This window comes from Nansenia antarctica (assembly GCF_963989245.1).
Source record: "Nansenia antarctica genome assembly, chromosome: 16".
In the NCBI taxonomy this organism is placed as follows: domain Eukaryota; kingdom Metazoa; phylum Chordata; class Actinopteri; order Argentiniformes; family Microstomatidae; genus Nansenia; species Nansenia antarctica.
Genome location: NC_137686.1, coordinates 18,489,596 through 18,515,444, shown reverse-complemented (window position 1 = coordinate 18,515,444; position 25,849 = coordinate 18,489,596). Strand labels below are relative to the sequence as shown.

Here is a 25,849-nt window from a genome sequence, read left to right as displayed (position 1 = left end):
TATTAGGTTCTCTCAAAATGATAAAACAAACAAAAACATCTACAAAAGGTTTTCACTACTTTGTCCAAAGCCCTTGACTTCCTCCTCTTAATGGAAGAACCACAAAAAGGGGTGGTTGACCTCATCACCAATCCCCCTATAGTACCTTGGGCTAACAACAGAAAAGTCTGTCTCAATACTACAGGACTCCGGGGTGGGCATCGTGAAATGGGACACGCAGTACCGATAAATCTCTTACCACCATCCACCTTCATTCAAGAACATATTTTGCATAGCTTTACATGTTGATGGAGTCATTATCTATTCTACTAGACAGATATACACAGTCCTGGTTTCTAGGATGTTAGATGTTATCCTATATGTTCTAGGATATGAATGACATAACAGTATCCAGACATTATAGGTATTTGCTGTGAATCTGCAACTATAACGTTTTACTGACTGGTACAGTGCTCTGGACATTAAAGGCATTTTTAACATGTTGTGCATTGGTTGTTTATGATGAGCATTGAAGAATATGGAACATTAAGGTGTTCAAAACCAGGTAGTAAACCTAGTTGACGTCCAGAAGACAATGTTCTTGTTCATGCAACATTTTTACAATTGTTCTCCATTTCTTGCGATGACTATTTTTTTTGATTTAACCTTTATTTAAACAACTAGATATTGCAGAGCACTGATCAATGCTGAACTGCAGGGGGCGATATTCCCATAGAAATCCAGTAGGGCTGTTTGGTCAACATTCATAATCAACTGTTTTCTAGGTGCTTTTCAATGCTTTGTGGATAAAACTAGGATAGACTGTTGCGTAGTGTTTTATTGATGGATGCTGTGTAGCAGTACATGATGATTTGTGTGGTAAGGCCGGTGGTAGTTGGTGCCATGATATGATAGAGACCAAGTAATTCTGGAGCAAAGACTCTTTTCCATAAAAAATACTTCCTCAATGATCTTACTGTACATGTTAAATAAAAAGGACAGACACACATTTCACATAATTCACAATGAGATGTGTAATGTTGTCACTTGTTATTTAGCAGCTGTCTAGGAAATAACTAAAACATTAAAACATTTATAAAATGTCACAGAAATGTTTGGGTGTTGGCCCTTGGGGATCATGAAAATACCTCTTATTGCCACATTTGATTTAAAGTTAACAAATTAAAACTCCCACATAGCATTAAAAAAAATGAAAAAGCGGAGTAAAACCACATGATCACCACATAGACAAAACATACAAAAATCACTTAGAATTCTCTCTCTCTTTCTTTGTTGAACCGTTCAAACCTGCTGAAAACATTTGCTCTCTCAATATATCCACTTTTTTCATTCAATACATTCTGAATTACATGGTTCTCCTCGTCCTTTCTCTTTCTTCACATTCCCTCTCTCCATCTTAGAACATACAGTCACACAGCACTTGCTTTAAGATCCCACCCCACCACAGTCATTGGTCACTTTGAAACGTCCTAGCCAACTAAATAAGACAAATCGAAACTTCTGTACATACAAAAAAGATCCCAATTTGAAAGATGATCCAGAATTTGAGCAAAAACAAAAAGAAAAAAGAAAAAAAAGAGAGACAGAGGGGAGGAAATACAATGAAACATCCTAACGTTGAAGCAACAGCAAAAACCTGTTCAAATGCAAACAAGCCATCAGTCCAAAATTCATTGCTTTGTTAATACACCCGCGTACATACGTCACAGTATCCTGGTCAACCCATAGGGACTGACTGTTCTAATTGGATTGCCAGGGAGCTTAGATTTCACTGGGGCACCAAGTGAACCTGTCCCAAACCGTGCCCATGTAAGCTTCCCGAAAGTACACACGTTGTACCGACCAGACAAAGGATGTCATTATTTGCATGGGCCATCAAGGAAAGGGGACCATGTCTACCTTCCCAACCATACAGAACACTTTCAAGTCCCCTTTCAAAAGAGTTTATCGGGGAGGATGATGAGGCGGATGTACCAGAGTGGTTTGGGGACTAGTATAGTCAGTGTCTGTGTCTGTAGGACTCCAGCTACATGCTCTCTAGCCCTCAGGCTCTACCTTGGCTAGCGGTGTAGCTCTCGTACCACATGTTGGTCGTTGGCTCAGATGGTTTAGTCCAACAAATTGTCCCCTAACGGTGATGGTACAGTCCTAGAAGTAGTCTCCTATGCTGATGGTACAGTCCTACAGGTAGTCCCCCTATGCTGATGGTACAGTCCTACAGGTAGTCCCCTATGCTGATGGTACAGTCCTACAGGTAGTCCCCTATGCTGATGGTATAGTCCTACAGGTAGTCCCCTATGCTGATGGTACAGTCCTACAGGTAGTCCCCTGTGCTTGGGGCAGATGGTTCAGTCCTACAGGTTTATCCCTTATGTTGACGGTACGGTCCTACAGGTTGTCTCCGGGCTGGTACTGCGGCTCCGTGGCGGTGAAGTAGTCCTCGAGGAAGGACTGGAGGTACTCGAAGGTGGGCCTCTCGTCCGCCTCCTTCTTCCAGCACAGCCTCATCATCTCGTGGAGGGAGTCGGGGCAGCCCTGGGGGGAGGGCATCCTGTAGCCTCGCTCCACCTGCTCCAGGACCTCTCGGTTCACCATGCCTACCAGAGACACAGCAGAGACAGTGTGTGAGTTGGGAGTAGGGATGGGACGATTATCGTGTTTATCGTTAATCGCGATAAAAACACCCGCGATAACTTTATCGCGGAGAATTTTAATTAGTTGAATAATCGTCATAATCGTTTTTTTTTATTTTTTTTATTTTTTTATTATTATTTTTAAATGACCCAAACAATAGACACATGGGGTCCTTATCCAATGTAACATCTAGAATTAGATGAATTTTATCCACTATACCTTTCCAGTAATCATCTATATATCTACAAGTCCAAACACAATGAACAAAGCTCCCAACCTCGGTAATACACTTTGTACACATTTCCGATTTGTTATGATCCATTTTATGTCGAAGTTGGGGAGTAATCTGCAAACGTTGTAGTAGTCTAAATTGCGTTTCCTTCATCCTATTACAGATTGAGATGTCGTTTGCCGATTGCCATATTAGTGACCAAGTTGCTTCATCAGTATTAATGTTCAGGTCATTATTCCAGTCTTTGGGCGTAAATGCAGGGTTGCCTTTATCATATTTCGAAAGTGCTCTATACCCAAACCCCAGAATGCCTCTCGTCTTTCCAGCAGAGACTATCTCCTCCAGCGGAGAGGGTTGGTGACAGAGGCCAGTGTCTTTTTGGCTATTTAAAAAACTTCGTATCTGAAGGTATCTGAAAAACTCATTTCGTGGTAGGTCATATTTCTTACATAATTGGTCAAATGAAAGTACTATTTCCGTATCATATAAATGTCCGATAGTAACCATCCCTTTGCTGTCCCACCGCTTGAAACCCCTATCCGTGGCACCAGGGGAGAAGTCTATGTTGCCCCAAACTGGCGAGAGGGAGGATGTCATAATCGTATGTTATAAAGAAATAGTAATATAATTGAGATTTCTCACATGAGCCGCGCGCGAATATCGTCACAGAAATTTGTCTCGCGTGATTGTTCAGCCTGCATGGGTAACGTGACTGTCAAGTCAGCCTTGTCAGTCAGTCACTAACGTATGCTAGCCTTCTCACCATGGCTGCATCGGCCCCGTGTCCATTGCCTCACCTTTCCAGGGTTGCATGCAGGCTTCTATGCATACCTGCAACTAGTGTTCCTTCAGAGAGAGTGTTTAGTGCCAGTGGGCACATACTCACACCTCTCCGAGCACAGCTAAAGGCAGAAAAAGTGAACATGTTGACATTTTTGCACTTTAACCTATCTTGAAGCTTTCAAGTCTCTAAGCCACAAGGCTAGCACTCAGTTTGATGACAGAAAAGTGTCAGTGTTCAAGTTTTGTTTGACAGTATTTTTCCCCTTTATTTATGCAGTGATACCTTATAATTTATCATTACCTTATTTAAGATTTTTATTTTTGTCAAGATGTTTTTAAAATGATGTTAATGTTATTAACATGATTCAATAAAAATACAACAAAATCTAAGTTAAAGTGATTACAGTGTGTTTTATTGGCATTCAAAAAAAAAGTCTTTTTTTTTTTTCTTTTTTTTTTAATTCTCGCGATAATATCGTGGATCGCGATTATTTTGCCCACGATAATCGTGACATGACATTTTCTAATCGTCCCACCCCTAGTTGGGAGTTGATCTATTTATTCGGGCTCGCGGCCAAAAGACTGAATCGAGCTGAGCAATGCAATATAATACAATTCACAATTGCACAACGGTATATATATAAAGAAAAAAATAAAAAAACACAATAAGATTAAAAATGATCAATCATTAAGCACATGACTGGTCCAATGGAAGACAAGAGGCAATAAACTAACTAGGTAATGAGGAAGTTGTACTGGCTGGGCTGGGACGATTATAGACCATCATAAGCGGGAAATCATTACACAAAGTCATAAACAATGTCATAAAAAGGTACCCGACAAATGTCAGAGTGGTTTTGGATCAGGCGTACTATAATGGCATATTTTATCGTCATTGTGCCTTCAGCCTTACAGACTGTGTCTACGGTGCCGTGCCTGGAATTGAAGGATCCCTCTCTCGGGCAGGGGAGGCTGGGAGAGCTCGAAATTGGAGGACGGGTGATACCATTCCTTACTCCATTCTGTGTGGTACAATGAGCACGTCCTCCGATTTCTGCCTCTGATAGCCTCCCCCGCTCACTAGGGCAGGAAGACACGGACGTCCTGAACCCAGTGACACGGGCAGCTCTCAGGGGAGATGGGCCAGAGCTAAAAGAGTTTATGACAGAGAGCCAGTGGTATGGACACCACCACATCCTCTCCAGCCCCCCCAGCCCCCCCCACCCCCTCCCACCCCACCCCCGCCTCTCTCTCTCTGTGGGACAGATCAGATTCTCTCACACTCTGAAAGGGGAGAGGGCTGGAGCAACTGCCAATGTCTGGATCCGTATGGGGTTATGGGGGTTTGCCTCGAGGCCTGCGCGCTGTTTGATGTGTTGGCATCGTTTAGGCCTCTGCATGCGTCTCAGCCTACACTTCCTTAGCCACAACTTTCTTTTTTTATGGAGTCGTATCGTATAATTATATATACGGATGACAATGAATCAGAAGGGAGATAGTCACTGTGTCATGACAGTGCAGTACTTTTGTTACCACCTCGGCCCGGCGCATGTGTGCTTCCATCCTATTCCAGAGGCTTTTGTGGAAATTGATGCTTCAGTGATCCTCTTTCATTCTCTTCCAAATGAGTGGTGACACGTACAGTAAAACAGCTCCGTGAGTCAACCCACTCAGTCTCTGAAAGGCTGAGTACAGCCCCTTCAGTTACCCCTCCACGACCATAGCAGCCCTAAAGGCAGCAGATACACTGAGTTCACCCTCAGTGAGCAAGACGCCACAGATGGACAGATGGCGGTAAACAAGGCTCGGTCACTGTGCCAGCCAGATGGCTCCCGCCCGGTCTCTTTCATCAGTGGCAGTCTCTGTACATGGCAGAGCCCACTGACCTCCACTGATAATCCCAACACACGGCAGTACCTTCCTAGGACAGCAGGGGGCAGAGCTAGTGTGATAAGACCTGGATTGGATCCGGAGATAAATCACATTCACCATCGGCACCCCCGTGCCGTGCCAAATCCCTGACAGAAATCCACTGTCCCAAGAACTAATCAGCCATCAGTGTGAATCAATCCAAACCACGCTACTAGAAGCGAAACTTCAAAGACTTCGGTTCGCTTATTGCTGGTTAAAAATGCATCTCCTTCCCCATAAAAAAAGAAGGGAAAAAAGGCCAGTATATTTCTCAACAACACCAACAAATCAAAATCAAAATCAAGTACAACCGGACCATTCTCCAGAGGAAAAAGCCTCCTTACCTGGATACGGCACTCTGCCCTTGGTGACCAGCTCAGTAAGGAGGACGCCGAAGGACCAGACGTCTGACTTGATGGTGAAGCGTCCGTACAGGGCCGCCTCGGGGGCCGTCCACTTGATGGGGAACTTAGCTCCTGTGGAGAGAGACGGGAGACAGAACCAGAACCGCCTTTATTACAGCCAATGTGCCAGTACACAAGAGTCAAAATTCTTGGGTTCAGGTTCTTCGACATTGGCATTGCAGCAGAATACAAAATCAACGATAATAGAATAAAGTAACATAAGTAAGGTAATTCATAAAAAAAAAAAGTAGAATAAGGTAATAATGTGATGGAAGTTGTACAACAGCAGGACCAGTCGTACTGCAAGAGAACAGTAGTGTAAATGCTGTGCAGGTTACAATGAGATGAAAGCAGAGTTACAATGAGATGAAAGCAGAGTTACAATGAGATGAAAGCAGAGTTACAATGAGATGAAAGCAGAGTTACAATGAGATGAAAGCAGAGTTACAATGAGATGAAAGCAGAGTTACAATGAGATGAAAACAGAGTTACAATGAGATGAAAACAGGTTACAATGAGATGAAAACAGAGTTACAATGAGATGAAAACAGGTTACAATGAGATGAAAACAGAGTTACAATGAGATGAAAGCAGAGTTACAATGAGATGAAAGCAGAGTTACAATGAGATGAAAACAGAGTTACAATGAGATGAAAACAGAGTTACAATGAGATGAAAACAGGTTACAATGAGATGGAGGCAGGTTACAATGAGATGAAAGCAGAGTTACAATGAGATGAAAGCAGAGTTACAATGAGATGAAAACAGAGTTACAATGAGATGAAAACAGGTTACAATGAGATGGAGGCAGGTTACAATGAGATGAAAGCAGAGTTACAATGACATGAGACAGAGTTACAATGAGATGAAAGCAGAGTTACAATGAGATGAAAGCAGAGTTACAATGAAATGAAAGCAGAGTTACAATGAGATGAAAACAGAGTTACAATGAGATGAAAACAGAGTTACAATGAGATGAGACAGAGTTGGTGTGGCTGGACAGTGACAGAACTCCTTTGTCATCTTACTGGAAAGGATGACTTTGTAATACTGATGAGAAAGCGGTTGATGCCATTTTGTTGGGGACAGCCGACAACAGTGAAAAAAATCAAGCATTCAATTGGATGGAAATAGATACCACCAGGTGTCACCAGTGTGTGTGTGTGTGTGTGTGAGTGAGAGAGTGAGAGAGTGAGAGAGTGAGAGAGTGAGAGAGAGAGAGAGAGAGAGAGAGAGAGAGAGAGAGAGAGAGAGAGAGAGAATACCTCTGAGGACCAAGAAATGGAACAGGAGGGAGGTGGGGGTGGGGGAGTGGAAGAACAACAGCAAAGAAACGTGTGTGTGTGTGTGTGTGTGTGTGTGTGTGGGAATGGTCTCTGGGTCACCATTACGGGCCACCATGAGCTCCGGCTTTGAACTCACCTTGTCTGGCTGTGTACTCGTTGTCCTCGATCAGCCTGGCCAGGCCGAAGTCGGCGATCTTACACACCAGGTTGTCTGCCACCAGGATGTTGGCCGCCCGCAGGTCTCTGTGGATGTAGTTCATCCTCTCTATGAAGGCCATGCCGTCAGCGATCTGGGACAGGGGGGGGGGGGGGCAATGTCTTTAGGGTGAACCCATAAACAAGACCTAATACCGAGGACACGTCGGATCGGCTGAAACCAGATTTCCAGAGCTAAATCATTTCATTCAGTCTGCCGGTTGTCAGTGACGATACTGTACGTATGCTCAACGTCAGGGAGGATGTGGAGGCAGGGAAGGGTGATTGACAGGAGGGTGAATACAGAGAGAGAGAGAGAGAGAGAGAGAGAGAGAGAGAGAGAGAGAGAGAGAGAGATGAGCATTCAGCATTCTATCTCGAAGAGAGATCGCTCAACGACTTGTCATACTGACGAACAAACCGCTGAGAGAACCGCTGATATTTTCCCGTTCCTCTGTGTGCTCCGAGCCACCGCTCTCTAGTTCTCAAAACACTTTTCCACTCTGCCGAGCGCCCCGGGATGGGTAAGGAGAGCTGTATTAAGCGCCTATCACAGAGTGTGCGGTCGACACACTAGACTTAAGTGGCCCCTGAGGGGCTGTGTGTAAGTGCTCCTGGCAGTAAGTGGCGAGCGAGAGGGAGAGGCACACAGGCAGGGACGAGGGAGAGGGAGAGGCACACAGGCAGGGACGAGGGAGAGGGAGAGGCAGACAGGCAGGGACGAGGGAGAGGGAGAGGCAGACAGGCAGGGACGAGGGAGAGGGAGAGGCACACAGGCAGGGACGGAGGAGAGGGAGAGGCAGACAGGCAGGGACGAGGGAGAGGCAGACAGGCAGGGACGGAGGAGAGGGAGAGGCAGACAGGCAGGGACGGAGGAGAGGGAGAGGCAGACAGGCAGGGACGGAGGAGAGGGAGAGGCAGACAGGCAGGGACGGAGGAGAGGGAGAGGCACATAGGCAGGGACGGGGGAGAGGCAGACATGCAGGGACGAGGGAGAGATGTCAGCTCAGATATGAATAAATACTTATGACAACCAGACAGGGAACTAACTGAAACCTTCTCGTCAAGGGACCCGGTATGTGCGCACACACACACACAGACACACACACACACACACACACACACACACACACACACACAGACACACACACAGACAGACACACACAGCTACAACTCCTGTAGCTCTACCTACCTGTGCAGCCATATCCACCAGCTGAGGCAGTTTGAGATATTTGCCGTCTCCCTCCTTCAGAAAGTCCAGCAAGCTTCCTGTAAAAATGACACAACGGTTGTTAATACAATGACCCTCATCCATGTCATCAGACTTATATGATAGTGACTTGGCATTTTCCATCAAAGGGACAAGGGACCTCTTGGTTCTACTGTATAACTTCTCCCTTTGCTCTTGCTTGCTTCCTCTAGTGTCTAATAACTTGGGCATTCACAATTGTGTCCGTGTGTGTGGTTTGGTGTGTGTGTGTGTCTGGCGGTGTGTCATTACCTTTGCCCATGTACTCAGTGACTATGTAGATGGGTTCCTCAGACACCACAGCGTAGAGAGGTACCAGTTTGTCGTGGCGAAGCTTTTTCATGATGCCGGCCTCCTGCAGGAAGGCCTCGGGGGACATGGTGCCCGTCTTCAGGGTCTTGATGGCCACCTTAGTGGTGCCGTTCCATACGCCTGAACAAAATAACTGATTGTAAGGACCTATTCTTTGCATCAAATCTAGAAAAACGTAATAATAATTATTGTTAACATAACGCTAATACAGTAACTGTGCAAGGTCTGTAAGAGAGCGATCAAACAGAGACGCATTTGCAAACAGCAGAATTCCCGTAAGTTTGGGAAACTTTCTGATCATTTCCAAAGTTTCCATATTGAAACCCATATTGTTATGATTTCCATAGTTTAGTTAGTAGTTTCCCAAACTTACTGGAATTTTGCTACCGTATATGCAACACATTCAAATCTGAGCACGAGTGAGAAGAGAAGAATACATGGCTAGATTCGGTTTCTATTCCCTTGTGTCACTAACTACCAACTTGGCTAAGGATACAACCTCACATGGTAAAGAGCAGTCTCTCTACGTGAGCAGCAAAGCAACAGGATAAAGACCTCTTCATCCTCACTACCCCCCTGTACAGTTTCTCTACTGGAAATAAACGATAATAGAATAATAATACTGAGAAGAATAATTCTTGCTTCTTCTTCTAGCATTGTGACTGCCAATGGCCCCTGGTCCTAGCATAATTCATTTTTCTTATGATGTTTGATGGATAGATGACTCACTTACTTAGACAAATGTATTTGTTGTCGGTCACTTTGGATAAAGGCGTCTGTAAATGTCTAAAATGTGAATGTACATGTACCAACTTTGGCTAACAATACAACGTTACGTGGTAACGCGCGAGTGTCTACGTGAGCAGCGAAGCCGCAGGACCTGTACTTCCTTCGAGTAGCTCAGCCAAAACATCAGTCATGTCCTTATCCTGCCACTTACTCACAGCTCACACAAAGACCTGAGACAGAAGGTTTACCTCCCTCGCAGCCACGACTGACCTTTCACAATGTCAATAGGTAATTCACCCTGAACAAACTCAGAACAATGGAGACACACACAGGTAGGATACACTTGGCTATAAGTGTGGTGTAGGATACACCACAGTGTATGTGAGTCATACGTAGTGGATCCTATCCTACCGCACGCCACTACACACGTGTAGAGGTGAATTAGAAATGAACATAAACAATTTAGGAGATGAGTGTAAATATCGATTACGCACTGAGATACTATAGGATATGGGGGTGGTCCAGAGAATAACCTATTAGATAAGAACCTATATATATATATATATATATATAGAGAGAGAGAGAGAGAGAGAGAGAGAGAGAGAGAGAGAGAAAGAGAGAGAGAGAATGGTGTGTGTGTGTGTGTGTGTGTGTGTGTGTGAGAAAATGCTGTGTGTGTGAGAGAGAGAGAGAGAGAGAGAGAAAGAGAGAGCGAGAGAGAGAGAGAGAGAGAGAGAGAGAGAGAGGGAGAGAGAGGGAGAGAATGGTGTGTGTGTGTGTGTGAGAAAATGTTGTGTGTGTGAGAGAGAGAGAATGGTGTGTGTGTGTGTGTGTGAGAAAATGCTGTGTGTGTGTGTGAGAGAGAGAGAGAGAGAGAGAGAGAGAGAGAGAGAGAGAGAGAGAGAGAGAGAGAGAGAGAGACATTCCTGGGATTGCATAGTACTGTGGGGGCTGGCAGGTTGGAGCCTGATGAGAGCCTGAGTGATGAGAGAGCAGAGCTCACTAAAGCACTAAGATTCACAGGCAGGCCAGAGGCTGGAGGAGCCGTGTGTGTGTGTGTGTGTGTGTGTGTGTGTGTGTGTGTGTGTGTGTGTGTGTTTGTGTGTGTGTTTGTGTATGTAAGTGTGTGTGTTTGTGTATGTAAGTGTGTGTGTTTGTGTGTTTGTATGTATGTGTGTGTGTGTGTGGGGGGGGGGGGGGGGGGGGGAGAGTGACAGTTGATGTGTGCCATAAGAAGTGTGTGTACATGCATACAAACATGAATTACATGCCTGACTGAATGTGGTGGGAGTACTATGCAAATGAATACACTATATGTGGGGATGTTATAGACATAAGTACACACATTCCATTGCAAGTGTGGCCATGAATACATATGCGTGCACATATTTGTTCACGGATATTTGCATTCACTTATAAACACGTGCCCATATTTGGTCATGCATGTTTGCGCTCATGTATTCATGGACAATTCCTGTGGCCCAGGAGGTAGAGCCGGGGTCTAATGATCGCCAGGTCGGCGGTTCGATCCCCAGCTGGCCACGTGTCGAGGTGTCCTTGGGCAAGACACTGAACCCCAAATTGCTCCCAATGAGCGGACCGGAGCCTTGCATGGTAGCTTGGCCGCCATTGGTGTGTGAATGTGTGTGTGAATGGGTGAATGAAAGGCCATTGTAAAGCGCTTTGGAGTAAGGCGCTATATAGAAGTGCAGTCCGTTTGTGTCTCTTACCCATCCACACCTCTCCGAAGCAGCCCTGGCCCAGTTTGAGCTCCAGGCGGAGGGACTCTCGGGGGATCTCCCAGGCGTCCTTGGCCAGGCCCTGGGTCTGGGGCTTCACCGTAGGACAGACCACCGTCAGACGGTAGCACAGGCCGTCCGAATGCTCTGCACAAGGAAGGGACGCCGTTAGCCAGCTAGTAACACGTTCTAGGGAGGGGGAGGGGAGGGGGGGCATCATTAACTAGCTAGTAACACGTTCTATGCAGGGGGAGGGGGGGGGCAACATTAACTAGCTAGTAACACGTTCTATGGAGGGGGAGGGAGGGCATCATTAACTAGCTAGTAACACGTTCTATCGAGGGGGAGGGGGGGCATCATTAACTAGCTAGCTAGTAACACGTTCTATGGAGGGGGAGGGGGGGAATCATTAACTAGCTAGTAACACGTTCTATGCAGGGGGAGGGGGGGGCATCATTAACTAGCTAGTAACACGTTCTATGGAGGGGGAGGGGGGGGGCATCATTAACTAGCTAGTAACACGTTCTATGCAGGGGGAGGGAGGGGGGGGCATCATTAACTAGCTAGTAACACGTTCTATGGAGGGGGAGGGGGGGGACATGAGATACTTCTGTAATCTCTAATGGTTAGCTTTGGGAATCTCTCTTCTGGGTGACTGTCATGCTATCTGAGCCATCTAGGGCTGTTACGATTATTCGACGTCGTCGACGTCATCGACTACGTCAATACGTCGGTTAGCGTAATATGCGTCGGTTAGTCGTAAATAAACAAAATGGCGTTTTTTTTTTTTTTTTTTTTTTTTTTTTTTACTTTTATTTTACCAGGCGAGACAATTAAGTGTATGAGTGAAAAATGGATAGCTACTAGCTAATGTTACACAAGCAATGTAGCTCACCACAGTTCGTATGTCTTGTCTTCTGGTGTTAGTAACGTTAGCTATGTAGCTGGCTAGCTACAGTAGCCTATTGTCATTGTGGTGCGAGCACCTACTGTACGTTATCTAGCTCGTAGCTCGCATGCTACGTTAGCATTAATTTAGCTAATCATAACATAGCAGCGAGAGTAACGTTAGCTAGCTATGTGTTGTGGTGATGGACAGACTTCTAAATGGCCATGTTGGCATTCAAGTTGGCTAAACATAGCAGTGAGGTGGAGACAAATACGTTTTTTTTTTTTTTTTTTTTTTTTACAGCACAAAAATTATCGTTAGACTTACCGATAAATTAGTCGTTAGACTAATCGAATAATCGATCAAATAATCGCTAGATTAATCGTTAGAAAAATAGTCGTTTGGGACAGCACTAGAGCCATCACAGTCAAGGGTAAGGCCCATCTCTCAGGCTGCGGCGTGTTGACCCACTTGTGATCGCTAATCCAAGACAAGGGGGGACAAGTCTCGTCCAAACACATCATATCACATCAACACTTTTTTTCGGGGGGGTGAATGCATCCGCGACACGCGACTGAACAATGCATCATCTCGCGCCTGAAGCGTTACCTCCCGAAACTGCATCAATGACAACCGCCATGAATGGTTATTTTCAAGCGAATGACGCAACAAAGCTTGCAGCCAAAATGACGGTCTTGGCACTCGCGCTGCTCATTGGCACTGTCGGAAAACACGGGCCCACGGTCTGAGGGACTAGCGATTACGCACCCGTCTGACCGCACCGTATCATCTAGGGGTAAATAACACGTGTAGCATGCAGGCTACAGAGGTAATGACAGGATTGGCTCAGGGTTGGAATGTGCACGTAGCAATTATAAATAACCATTTAGTTCAAGTGCTACCTAGACGACTGTCAACAACACAGTGGTGAGCGGGTTTATACAGCGAGGGAGGCTACAATCTAGGGAGGCGGGTGGAGGTAGAAAACAGAAGACGGGCTCATGGTAATGCCTCCATCCACGCGTCCTCCCATTTCTACCTCCACCAGCCTCCCCCGCTAGACAACTGTCAGTGTCAACCCAGTGTTGAGCGGGATAGGTAGTGAAGTAGGCTACAGTACATACCTGTGTAGTGTTTGACCAGTTTCTGGAGGTTCTCAAACTGGGCCCGTGTAGTGATATAGTAGCCGCCGTTGTCCAGCTTACGGATCTTGTAGTGTTTCACATTGTCTCCCTTCACGTCGTCCCAGTCCCGAATGGACAGAGAGTAGGCTCCTGGATGGATGACCAGACAGCAGAGACTCAGAACAGGCAGGCCTTCACAATGTCTGTTTCTGCGCTGAATCTACATCGCTAGTGTTCTGTGTTGTTGAATCTACACTGATAGTTTTCTGTGTTGTTGAATCTACACCGATAGTTTTCTGTGTTGTTGAATCTACATCGATAGATTTCTGTGTTGTTGAATCTACACTGATAGATTTCTGTGTTGTTGAATCTACACTGATAGTTTTCTGTGTTGTTGAATCTACACTGATAGTTTTCTGTGTTGTTGAATCTACATCGATAGTTTTCTGTGTTGTTGAATCTACATTGTTAGTTTCTGTGTTGTTGAATCTACATCGATAGTTTTCTGTGTTGTTGAATCTACATTGTTAGTTTCTGTGTTGTTGAATCTACACTGATAGTTTTCTGTGTTGTTGAATCTCCACTGATAGTTGTCTGTGTTGTTGAATCTACATTGATAGTTTTCTGTGTTGCTGAATCTACACTGATAGTTTTCTGTGTTGCTGAATCTACACTGATAGTTTTCTGTGTTGTTGAATCTACATTGATAGTTTTCTGTGTTGTTGAATCTCCATCGATAGTTTTCTGTGTTGTTGAATCTACACTGATAGTTTTCTGTGTTGTTGAATCTCCATCGATAGTTTTCTGTGTTGTTGAATCTACACGGATAGTTTTCTGTGTTGTTGAATCTACATTGTTAGTTTTCTGTGTTGTTGAATCTACATCGATAGATTTCTGTGTTGTTGAATCTACACTGATAGTTTTCTGTGTTGTTGAATCTACACTGATAGTTTTCTGTGTTGTTGAATCTACACTGATAGTTTTCTGTGTTGTTGAATCTACATTGATAGTTTCTGTGTTGTTGAATCTACATCGATAGTTTCTGTGTTGTTGAATCTACATTGATAATTTCTGTGTTGTTGAATCTACATTGATAGTTTCTGTGTTGTTGAATCTACACTGATAGTTTTCTGTGTTGTTGAGTCTACATTGACCGTTTTCGTGTTCCATGCTGAGAATAATCACTTCCAGTACCTTTGGTTGTCTCACTCTCTCGGGCCAGGTACGTGCCTCTCTGATTTCCCGGGACCAGAAGAAGTCGCTCTGCATCTTTGCGACCCATTTTACCAAAGTACCATCTGTACAAATAGCATAAGGTCAGAGACAGGAGGTTTTAAGCATGGAGCAAATTACACCAATCAGGCTGTAACATTTAACTGAATCATCATGAAACCAGGAAGTGCTGTTTGCAGGCCAATGGTGATATTAGCTAACATTATCTACAATGGACCCATTTACCTTAGATTCATAGTGTGTTGACAAGCTGTGATAGAACCACTTCAAACATCTGGCACGAAGGCTTCGTTCATAACGTCACTACAGCCACAGTCACCCACCAAGAATGTTGCCAAAACCAGTTTAAAAAACACCCCCGCCCCTTAAACCATCACTCTGTCTGGGTAAAAGATTGGAAGGCCAGTGGAATGTCATCTTCTCTAAGTGACAATACACCATCCATTGTCTCTCGCTCATGCGTGCATGCGTTGGTTAGTCAGAGTGGGTGACCGGCCATCATGCTGTCTTAATTAGGCCAGAGACGCTAGATGGGTTGATTCAATAACAGGGCACGTAGAGACGGGGGATGGGGAAGAGAGGGGGGATGGGGGGGGCTGGGGGAGAGACGGGGGAGGAGGGGAAAGGGTCTTACTCTTCTGCCTGGATAGAGTCGGCCGGGGCCACGTAATTACTGGGGATGTAGCCCTTCTTCCCCGTGTTGATGGAGCGCGCCTCCCACCAGTCTCCCTCCCTGGAGACACAGAGAGGTGAGAAACACAAATTGGTTTTTATCCGTTCAGCAGATAGAGGGGCTTTACCTCAGAGCAGGTCCTTCTATCCAACGACCGCTCGTCCTTCAAGCACGGACTTAAATGACACGTCAAGCTTATATTAGACCAGTATGGTAGAACTGGTTCTTTGTCAGTAGAACATGTTTCATGAATGATGGTAGGTCAAAGCTAAAAGCAGTGGAAGAAAGAGGCATTATCGAGCTGCGTGTCAGCTTTGCTATCTCTATTTGATTTGCTCTCTGCAGAAAACGTGAGTCAGTGAACAAACCAGATGGCCCATTTGAAAAGATCCATTAACCCAGACAGCTTTCAACCCCGATATCTGGTTAGAATACAGCGCAGGATTATCAAAAAGAAAACAAAACCACATGCAAACACACGCAGGCACAGAAATCCAGGCCAATCCCACGCCATGTTGGAGGATGATGTCACTGTGCAAAAACACATGTTAAAGACACTTCTTTACTCATGGGCAAACACATACAGAAATGCAAAAGGCCGGCCGGGTACTTACGTGTTGTTGATGATCTGAAACCTGTCCCCCTTCTTGAACGACAGGTCATCTGATGTCCTAGCTTCATAATCGTACAAGGCCACAAAAAAGGTCACGCCGCCTAAAAAATAGGACATCGGGGTATGAGGATTAGACAAGTGGTTAGAGTACCAACCAGTCTGCACACCTTGGACAGGTAACACATCTTCTGTTGATTGAACGGTAGCACTGTAGACAATGCAATGCTGAAAGCTCAAAAAATGTCCTTCGAAACAGTAGATATAATCAGTTAACGTTTTATTTGTCTGGGACTCCAATTCAATAAAGGTGAATCTGAAACTACAGGGTTGAAAGAGAATCGATGTGCCTCAATCAATCTCCATCTAGGAGAATGAATAGCATGCCGTCCTGAGAGGGTGTGTGTTGTGTTCACTTCACAGGCTCTGATGAAAGCAGGCTTAAGATTTGATAAAGTGCAGTCAGACAACAGAAGTCTGATTTGTTTATCTGCAGGAGGAAATTTACTGTTCGGGATTAGATCTAACCAGCCCCTGGAGATCGGATTATCCCTGGGAATGGAGCGGAGGGGAGGGGGGAGGGTGATTAGGACTGTCATCCCAAAACAGAGGCTAAAGGGCAGGACACACAGACACACTGTACAAATTAGGGATGTACCCGAATACGAATATGTTAAACGATTCTATCCCAAGTTGCTCGTTATTATTCTGGAAAAAAAAACTACGATGATTGACATGTCTGTGTGTCAGCAATTATGTTTCTTCAAATCGATTCGATGTGGATGGCCAGAACATAAAAATGCCCATTCTGTTTGCAACATAGGACTTTGATTTCACTAACTAGTCATTACTGCACATTACTGAAAAGTGATCGCTATACCGAGTCAGCGCAAAGCACGCAGCTGAGAGCTGCCTCGATGCGAAACCCTGTCAACTTTTTTTACAGTTCTATTTTGAGATTCTGTTTATGGATGACATATTGAGTATCTTGTTTCACCAGTCTCATTTGCATAACATCTGTTGTTCATAAACTATGCATACCAGACATGCAATACAGTCGTGCATCTATAAGGACAAACACATTTTAACGTTTTAACTCAAAAAAAAATTCTAGTCAGTCCATCCTTTGTAAAGTCCCAAGAAATGATGACTTTGAACACAAGAGAAGCTATTCTAATTCGAAGCTTACATTTACTTCCTGGAAAGGACCCATGGCGATGTGTGTTTGTTATGCTTGGACTCACCTGGCACCACGCCAGGAAACGGGCTGCTCACGGTCACCGAGGAGAAAGAAGAGTTAGCGCCGCCGAACGGCGTCATCACAGCCGACGCCCCTCCGAAGGGCGTGAGGGCGGAGCCATGGTTGTTGTAGCTGTTGGCGGGGCCCTTCGGACCAGGTGATTGGCCCATGAGGGTGGGGTCCGGGCCGTAGTGGCCCAGGTGGGTGTTGACGGGCGCCTGGCCGGAATTTTCTGGCCGGTACTTCAGAGTCGGGCCTTTGTCTTCTTTGCTCTTGACACAACCCATCGTCAAGCCTGGAGAACAAGACATGGTTAGCTTAGCATGGTTAGCTTAGCTTAGCTGGTTGGCTGTAAGCTTTAACAGTACAGTAACGTAAAACAATAGGCAAAACAGTAGTGACCTTAGGGCTGAATTCTACCTAGACATGTTGTGTATTTAGCTGCAGGGATTCAGGTTGCACGAGTGGGAAAGTGAGCGAATGTCAATAAAAGTGCATCGCTTGAGGCATTCATGTCTCAATAACACTTTCTCACACAGAAATCATCAGGTCTCGCATGACTCAAAATAACACCTTCCTAGCCAAACCACAACTATCACATTGTAGCCTATAGCCATGCTTTCTCCAAGTGATTAATAAATCAGCCCATCCCTAATGCAGATCTGAGGGTGGTAACAAGCAACTCACTGTTCCAGGGATTCCCCTCGGTGCTCAACCTGATACTGACTGTGAAAGAGTGTGTGTGTGTGTGTGTGTGTGTGTGTGTGTGTCTGTCTTTCTGTTAAACCCACTGGCCAGGCCTGGTAGATGACAGCATCATCTGTGGGTCTGCTGTGCTTACTTGTGTTTCCAAGATCATAGAGGAATGCCGTGACAGAGAGGAACAGGTGTTGTCCCATGCAGGCTGGGAGAATGGGAACATGTAGTATGCCAGCAAACAGTAGGACAAGGGCTGTGTGTGTGTGTATGTGTGTGTGTGTGTGTGTAATGGAGGAACTAAGCTTCGGTAGTGGCTGTGTGGAGTGTGAAACCTTCTCTGAATCACAAACAGCACCTCATATAAACCCCCATGAGAGTCATTGATCAATATGCCCATCCTTCTTATTTCAGATGGATGGGACGTTGAATTGCTCTCCTTGTCAAAGCAGAATTGACTGAAAAAGCAATCCAAGAGGTGAACAGAGAGGGGGGGGAGGGGGGCGAGAGAAGGAAAGAGGGAAGAGCAGGGTGAAATGTGTGTGAGAGAGAGAGAGAGAGAGAGAGAGAGAGAGAGAGAGAGAGAGAGAGAGAGAGAGAGAGAGAGAGAGAGAGAGAGAGAGACTGATGGTCACCCGCATACTATTGGCATACAAAAGCAGCTCTGTCTCCTCAGAGCAGAGAGAGCATTAACATTGTGTACACATCGGTGTCACGGACGGATGGGCCCCCATTTTCACTGCCACAATGAACCCAGCACTGTCTACGCCTGCTTACACACACACACACACACACACACACACACACACACACACACACACACACGCCTCAAGACCCGTCTGAACTCTTTCCAGCAGACAAAGATCACATAAAAGGCATACAAGACGGGTCCGTCTGTTCCATTGACTGTATAGGGTCTACTCAACAAGACATCCTCCTCAACAAGAACTGCCAAGCCTCCTGCTAACAGACAGTGTTCCCGCAATGACAACAATGTTCATTCGGAAGCCATTCGCAGAGAAGCAGAGGGCATCCCATCCAGACAAGGACCTCCCTAACCCTAACCTTTGACCCTATCCTGACCTGTGCGTCAACTGTTCCATGATCCCGAATGCCAACAATGCACACAAATAGGCTTACGAGCCATTTAGCAGTAACGCTAAAGCTAACTAATGACTGACCCCGGGTGCAGAGCAAACAAACATGGTGGCTGGTGGGGGCTCTGGAAGTGAGTGTTATCCCCCCAGTGTGACTGGATAATCCTGGTGTGGCCAGACTGAGGAGGAGGAGGAGGAGGATGAGCAGACTAGTCTTGTTCATGTTCTTGTCATTACTGGCGAGGGTCATGTGACACAGAACAAAAACAAAACATGCTTTTGCTAGACACAGCTACAGATTCCCTCGATCAAGCTCCTCAAAGCCAGTTCTATTCTTTAGGCATTTTGTTATTCATGGTTAACACATGACAGCTAATCGAGGGAGTATTGTGGGGAAAGAAAGCCCAACCCCCCCCCCCAGCACTCCCCCCCCCCCAGCACTCCCCCCCCCCCCCCCCCCCCGCGCCCACAAACACACACCCCTCCCACTAATGGAAGACACCAGTCTCATCCCAGCTCTATTCCCTGAGGACTTCGGCCATGACCGTGAACAGAAACACAAGTCCTAGCGAGTCCTAGAGGTTCTGGCACATGATCAGGCGTGTCCAATCGGTTCAACGCCCCAACAAGATTCACGAGAGGCCTTTCTTTACACATACAGAAGTATGTAGTAGGAACTCCCCCCCCGAAGACAAATGCTTTATGATTTATCCAGAGATATATCCCCTGTTTAAGATGATGATTTATGCAGAAGACAGTAACACAGCAAAGCTGCCACTGGGAAGAGGCAACAAACGGGGGATTATCACGACTACCCTCAAATGATCCCGCTGTACAAACGAGGAACAATATGTTCTTTTTAGAAGAGCCGGAAAAAAGGCTAACAAAGCCATGTCCTCTGGGACTGCGACATTTGTCATTGTGTATGGTATGTCCCCCTGACCCTCTAGCCCCTGGAGCGCTTTCCCATACTGGCTTCCATTTCCATTCTTTTGACGCCACAACTACGTCTTGTCTTGTATGGAATGGAACCACTCGCAAAACTGGAATCCGACACAACAGTATGTATCGTGTTGTATTCAGTTCTTTACGCACAGTATTTCACAAACAAATGAAATAAACGAGTCAAGCAAAAGGCTTCAACACGCCGTGATGTCTGACCGTCCAGGAAGGAACGAAGAACCGATGAAATCTCCATTTTCACTTCTTCTTTCCAGAGGCTTTTGGTCGTCGGGGTCTTTTGTCCGCCCTGTCCGTTTCAAAGTGGCTTTGTCGGACACAAAGGGAACCAGTGGTAAGAGTACACTGTTACTGTCAACTGGCTCCCCCATGGAGCATGCCCTGCCAGCTCACTGGCTTATCCAGGCCTACAGACATGCTAACGCAGAGCGCTACAAACGCTAATGAGAACCCACAGGGTGGTAGAGGCCTAATGGTCAGAAACAGCCGACGGGTTAACCACCTTTAATAACAATAGAGGGGATTGAATAACCCCCCCCCCCCCCCCACAATGATCAATCAGATACACTAGTTGTGTCTTCCAGATACCTCTTTATACACAATATAGAGAGAAAGTCACTGAGGGAGAATGTAGAGAGGGAATTAATACACAAAAGAGAGAGAGAAAGTGGGAGGGGAGGAATGACAATGTTTTCTGGAATGAGTCTCAGTCATCACCAACGCTTTTATCTCTTGATGTTGATGACAAATTCCCACCCGCAACTAATGACGGCTGAAATCGACTCTGCCGCAAATCAAATTACAGGCCGATTATTTGATCCTCTCTCTTGCGGCAGGCTTCCTATGTGAGGCTGTGTGTTATAGAGACACAAAGATCAGCCATGAGAAATGTGGCCATTGTTATTCTCTTTCTACAGGGTGAGAGGATAACAAGCGTCTGCAGACACGTCCCATCCGTACAAATACATTAAAACTGCAACCATCCTTCCTCCCTTCCTTGAAGTGATCACTGATCTAGCATGATTGGATTAGTCAAATCAGGCTTTCCACTGCATTGCCTTCACCAATCAAGTCACGTCAAATCAGTAATTTCTTCCAAGGAAAGGGGGGAGGGGGGGAAGGAAGGAAAGATGTGCTTTAGGAGTATTGCCAGGAACTCAGGCTCAGCCAGGTCTGACAACAACACGAAGAAGGAAGCTCAAAATGCCAGAATCAACCAGCAGTTCTTTCATTGGTTCAAGTAATCCACATGACTGGGTTTAATGGTCTTGTACGGAGATGGAGGTGGTTCTGTGAAAAATGAAAGAGCTGCTTTATGTTATGGAGATAGCGGCAGAATGGTGTGATAAGCAGCAGAGTGTGCGTGCACGCAAACACTCTCTCACTCTCACTCTCACACTCACACACACACACACACACACACACACACACACACACACACACACACACACACACACAATGTGTGGGGAGTGTTACACACTCACAGCAGTAGTGTAAAAAAAAAAAAGAACTGGCTTCAACGGCCGGCCCAATGAGTACATACGTGAAGTCCTGTGCCGGCAAAGTCATGCCAGATAAGGGACATGGGCATGAAGGACTGGGGGCTGTACACACTGGGACTGGGGTTGGGGGGTGTACACACCGGGACTGGGGTTGGGGGGTGTACACACCGGGACTGGGGGTGGAGATGCAGAGGGGTTTGAGAGAGGGACAGAGCAGCAACTGGTCCCTCCGCTCCACTCCACTCCTGAAGTGTTGGGAAACTTCCTGAACATAAGGCCTAACTAAAAAACTAGGGCCCAGAGTTTTTCCTTGGTCTGGAAACACTCTGGTTCTACTCCTCAGACATGACTGGCGTACTCTATTCAGAGAGCAATGGGAGGGATACAATGAGAGTAATCCCTGGTATCCATGAATGACTTTTATCATTTTCGTACATTGAAATGGGTCAATCCCAAATTCAGCTATATCAAAGGATGACTCATGAGTAGGAGTTTAACCAATAATGATCATCCAGTTGACACATGCTTGGATATTTGCATAGACTCACTTACTTACTTACTTACTGTGATGTACTCAACAGGAACATGCATGTGACTCTTAACCCACATTCTCATTCTAGTTAATCAGATAAGATGGAGGCTAACCTTGAAGTGTTCTCAGACAGGGCTTGGCCTTGGCAACCTTTGGGCTGTTGAGTAAGGTTATTCACTCACATACAGTCCACTATAAAGCCTTACAGTCAGCCTCCCTGTTCTGTAAATGCATGTGGAAACGTACTGGGGTTTAACATGATTAAAAACAGGTTACTGGTATCAACACTGCAACACTTGTACTCCTAAAATTGAATACAATTCACTGTATATGGTCGTTTATCACGCTTATCAGGACCTCTGAACTTGTTTTGTTGAATATTGGTTGAACAAAAAGAACATTAGACATTCTGCTACTATAAACAGGAATATCCGCGTCAGTGTAACTGAAACAAACATGGTACGTTGTTGTTGACTGAAGCAGAGCAGTATGCAGTATTTGTTTAGTAAATACGCAGCACAGAGCAGGGAAAGTTGGGACGTAACGGCAGTGAGGGTGAGGCTGACTGCTTCTTTAAAGTGTAACTCTGAAATTGCTCTGGCACGCTCTCTGTGATGCAGTACAGTCTTATCACCATGGCAGCCCGCCATCACTGCCACTCACAGTAAGTGGGGGGAGGGGGGAGGGGGACGGGACGGACTTCCTTCCGAATCCATTCATGCCACCGAGGCCACCTGCTGTGCCTGTCAAAGGCTAAAGCGAGAGAGAGAGAGAGAGAGAGAGAGAGAGAGAGAGAGAGAGAGAGAGAGAGAGAGAGGAGGAGGAGACAGATAGCGAGAACTATCTTCACTAGGCTAAAAAGAGGGGCACTCTCTCCTCCTCTAAACCAGCAACATTTCACAAGGGTGACATTTATTTCAAGAGTGAAACCCTACAGTTAACTTTTAAATCTGTCGAAATCTGCGGCAAACTTCTCAGGTCTCTTTTAATCATAATATGGAGCCTTAAATTGCTGTGTTTCTTCCCTACAGTTCGATGTTACCATGTCAAAGGATCACACATTGCATGACTGTAATCTTGGATCCCACAATCTCATCTCTGGATTGAGAGCCCGATTTAGTGAGACCGTGACTGCAACATTTCATCCCTACTATCCCTACTATGAGCTGCTTAGACTCTAGTAATCTTAACCATAAACTCTTTAACTTACAGAACTTAATTATTTTAAAAGATAGTGCTCTCAGGACAAGCCCTAGGGAAGGAGCGAATATCATTCATGTGCCTTAGCTTGTCACACATCCTTGTTTCAGCCCATGCCACCTGTTAGTGTTCATCACTCCTCTGTGTGTGTGTGTGTGTGTGTGTGTGTGTGTGTGTGTGTGTGTGTGTGTGTGTGTGTGTGTGTGTGTGTGTGTGTGTGTGTGTGTGTGTGTGTGTGTGGCAGACATGGAGAGAGACAACATGACTGTCCAGTGGACTGAGGCTGAACTCACAGAGGGATTACCATGGAAGGATTACTGTGGCGCTACTGCGCCTACATACACACACACACACACACACACACACACACACACACACACACACACACACACACACACACACAAACTCTCTCTCTCTCTCTCTCTCTCTCTTAACCCCCCCCCCCCAACCCAACCACCCCATAATTTATACATCTGTTATAATAAGCAAATCACTATCTAGAGATGTTGTGGGTTGGTAATAAAGTTATCTATGCTGTCTCTCTGATCGTTGATGCCAAATCAACATGATAGAAACATCTTTACATTTTACCAAAAAAATATCCCTTTTAATCATATGAGGGGGAAACATTGTGACCAATTGAGTTGTCCAAGCGCTTATAAACAGTTATCTAAATATGGCGACCTTATTTCCATGTAAGGGCAAGAAAGTAAATGTATGTATAAATGGTGCTCTGATAGGCTACAGTGAATACACCGAAACCAAATGGACCCCCTAAAATAGGATTTCGTGACGTTAGAATTATAAGGTTCTATCTCCATTTTTGTCAAAATTGAGTTTTTTACATAATCTGATCCATTGGGTGTTTATTAATGCCTGTGTGGTGTTATTTTTTTTAAATGTTGACATGTTTGAGTTAGTAATTCATAAAATACAAAGGTTCCATCTCACAGAACATAATGCCGCTGGAATGTAAAAACTTTGACGCTCAATATCTCTGAACAACCCTAAACGGAGATAGAACCTTATCATTCTAAACGGAGACAGAACCTTATCATTCTAAGCTCACGACTTGACTCTGTAACATCTGAGTGGGTTGAGAGAGATCGATAAGGCAAAGACCAGGAAATCGAAGACGAGAGGAACGTTTCACCACGTTGATCTATTCACATGCACTCCTTTATACAAACACGGTCGTTCTCGTTTGAAATAAACCTACCGATTATTATTAAGGGCATGACTCGATACATTGTAGTGAATAATTGTAGCCCGTCTACTGTTAAACTCGCAACTTTTCCCTGTTCATTTCGCGAAGTAAGAAAGAAAAAAAAAAGGCCCTGCCACCTGACTTCCAAACCCAAACGGGATCTTCCGATTCCGACTCGTCTGGGAAACATTTAATTTTCTTACCTGAAAAAGCGGCGACCCTTCTCTTGTAACAGTCACATGCGTCGTCTGTCCTTCACTCCACTAGTTTATAAAGTGAAATCTCAGAGTTCTGTCTGTCCCATCCCGATTTCCAAGGCTACTCCACCGCCTCCAAATGTTGTGTTGTTAAATTCACTCCAAATCCCTGAATCGAGAAATCCCTTCCAACTCCAACCGGCACCGCTTTTAGAATCAGATAAACAAAGTGAGACGATCAAATACGCCTACGGGACGGGTCGAAACCGGGAATCACCGCCTGCGAACGGAAAGCTTGAGAACCGGAACCGGTGAAGACAGACTGCATTGAATGTCCCATAACAATAGAGAAGTGTAGGGAGCAGCCAGGGAGGCCAGCGGAGAGGCGCACTGCCCCCAATGCTTTGGCTGTAGGGTAACGTAACGCATCCTACAATATTATTATGGAGTTAATCTTGAGCCAAATTAAATCAAAAGCAAAGAAATATTTTGTGGGGAAAAAAAATCCAAAGTGGATTTTTTTTTTCACAAAATATTTATTTGCTTTTGATTTAATTTGGCTCAAGATTAACTCCATACAATATGGCCGCCTGAAGCTGAGATTTTAAACTAGGAATCAGATGTGCTACCTCTAAATTGTTAATTGTACATGCATTTTAGATCGTATGTTTGACCACCCTAAAGAGTTTCACAGAAGGAAAGATGTGTTCTCGAAGATGGGTTTGTCATTATTCACAAAATGCACTGTGTAGATTAGGCAAATTTGTATTGTACCCTATCCCGGGCGCGTCAAGGTATAGGTCAGAATTTGGATTTGGCGCCCTCTAGGGATGAGTGACTGCAATCTCAGAAGTCTACATAATTTACTGTTTTAGCTAAAGTTATTGGCTATTTCTGTTGAGTTTTCCCGAAATTGTGGCGGGTCACTGTCATGAGCATATCATTTACGGTTATAGTCTATTGTGAGATCTCTAATTCACTTCATAGGCCTATGTATTAGGTTAGGCTACCTCTGTTACTTTCTATTTCCTTCCTAGACAAGACTGCTAGAGGAGGTGCTAGGTAGCCTAGTGAATGTGTCTCAATGGTAGATAAAATAGTAAAATAACACCAGGAAGGGGTAAACTGCCTGAATAAACTAAATATGAAAGTTTAAAGGGCCAAGGGAATTGCTTCATGGTCTTCTCCCACTTCGATGGTGTAATGCTGCCCCCT

General features: G+C 45.2%; 1 protein-coding gene across 1 annotated transcript; it reads right to left on the bottom strand.

Moving 5' to 3' along the window:
• yes1 (YES proto-oncogene 1, Src family tyrosine kinase) lies at nucleotides 1-24,842 on the bottom strand. The gene is made up of 12 exons (XM_080546489.1): nucleotides 24,641-24,842; nucleotides 17,248-17,538; nucleotides 16,008-16,107; nucleotides 15,355-15,453; nucleotides 14,682-14,785; nucleotides 13,488-13,637; nucleotides 11,466-11,621; nucleotides 8,947-9,126; nucleotides 8,638-8,714; nucleotides 7,387-7,540; nucleotides 5,905-6,036; nucleotides 1-2,597 (listed from the first exon to the last, which is right to left on the bottom strand). The coding sequence occupies exons 2-12, from the start codon at nucleotides 17,528-17,530 to the stop codon at nucleotides 2,389-2,391; spliced, it is 1,644 nt and encodes a 547-aa protein (XP_080402615.1). The 5' UTR covers nucleotides 17,531-17,538; nucleotides 24,641-24,842; the 3' UTR covers nucleotides 1-2,388.
• Nucleotides 24,843-25,849: the final 1,007 nt, after the last annotated feature.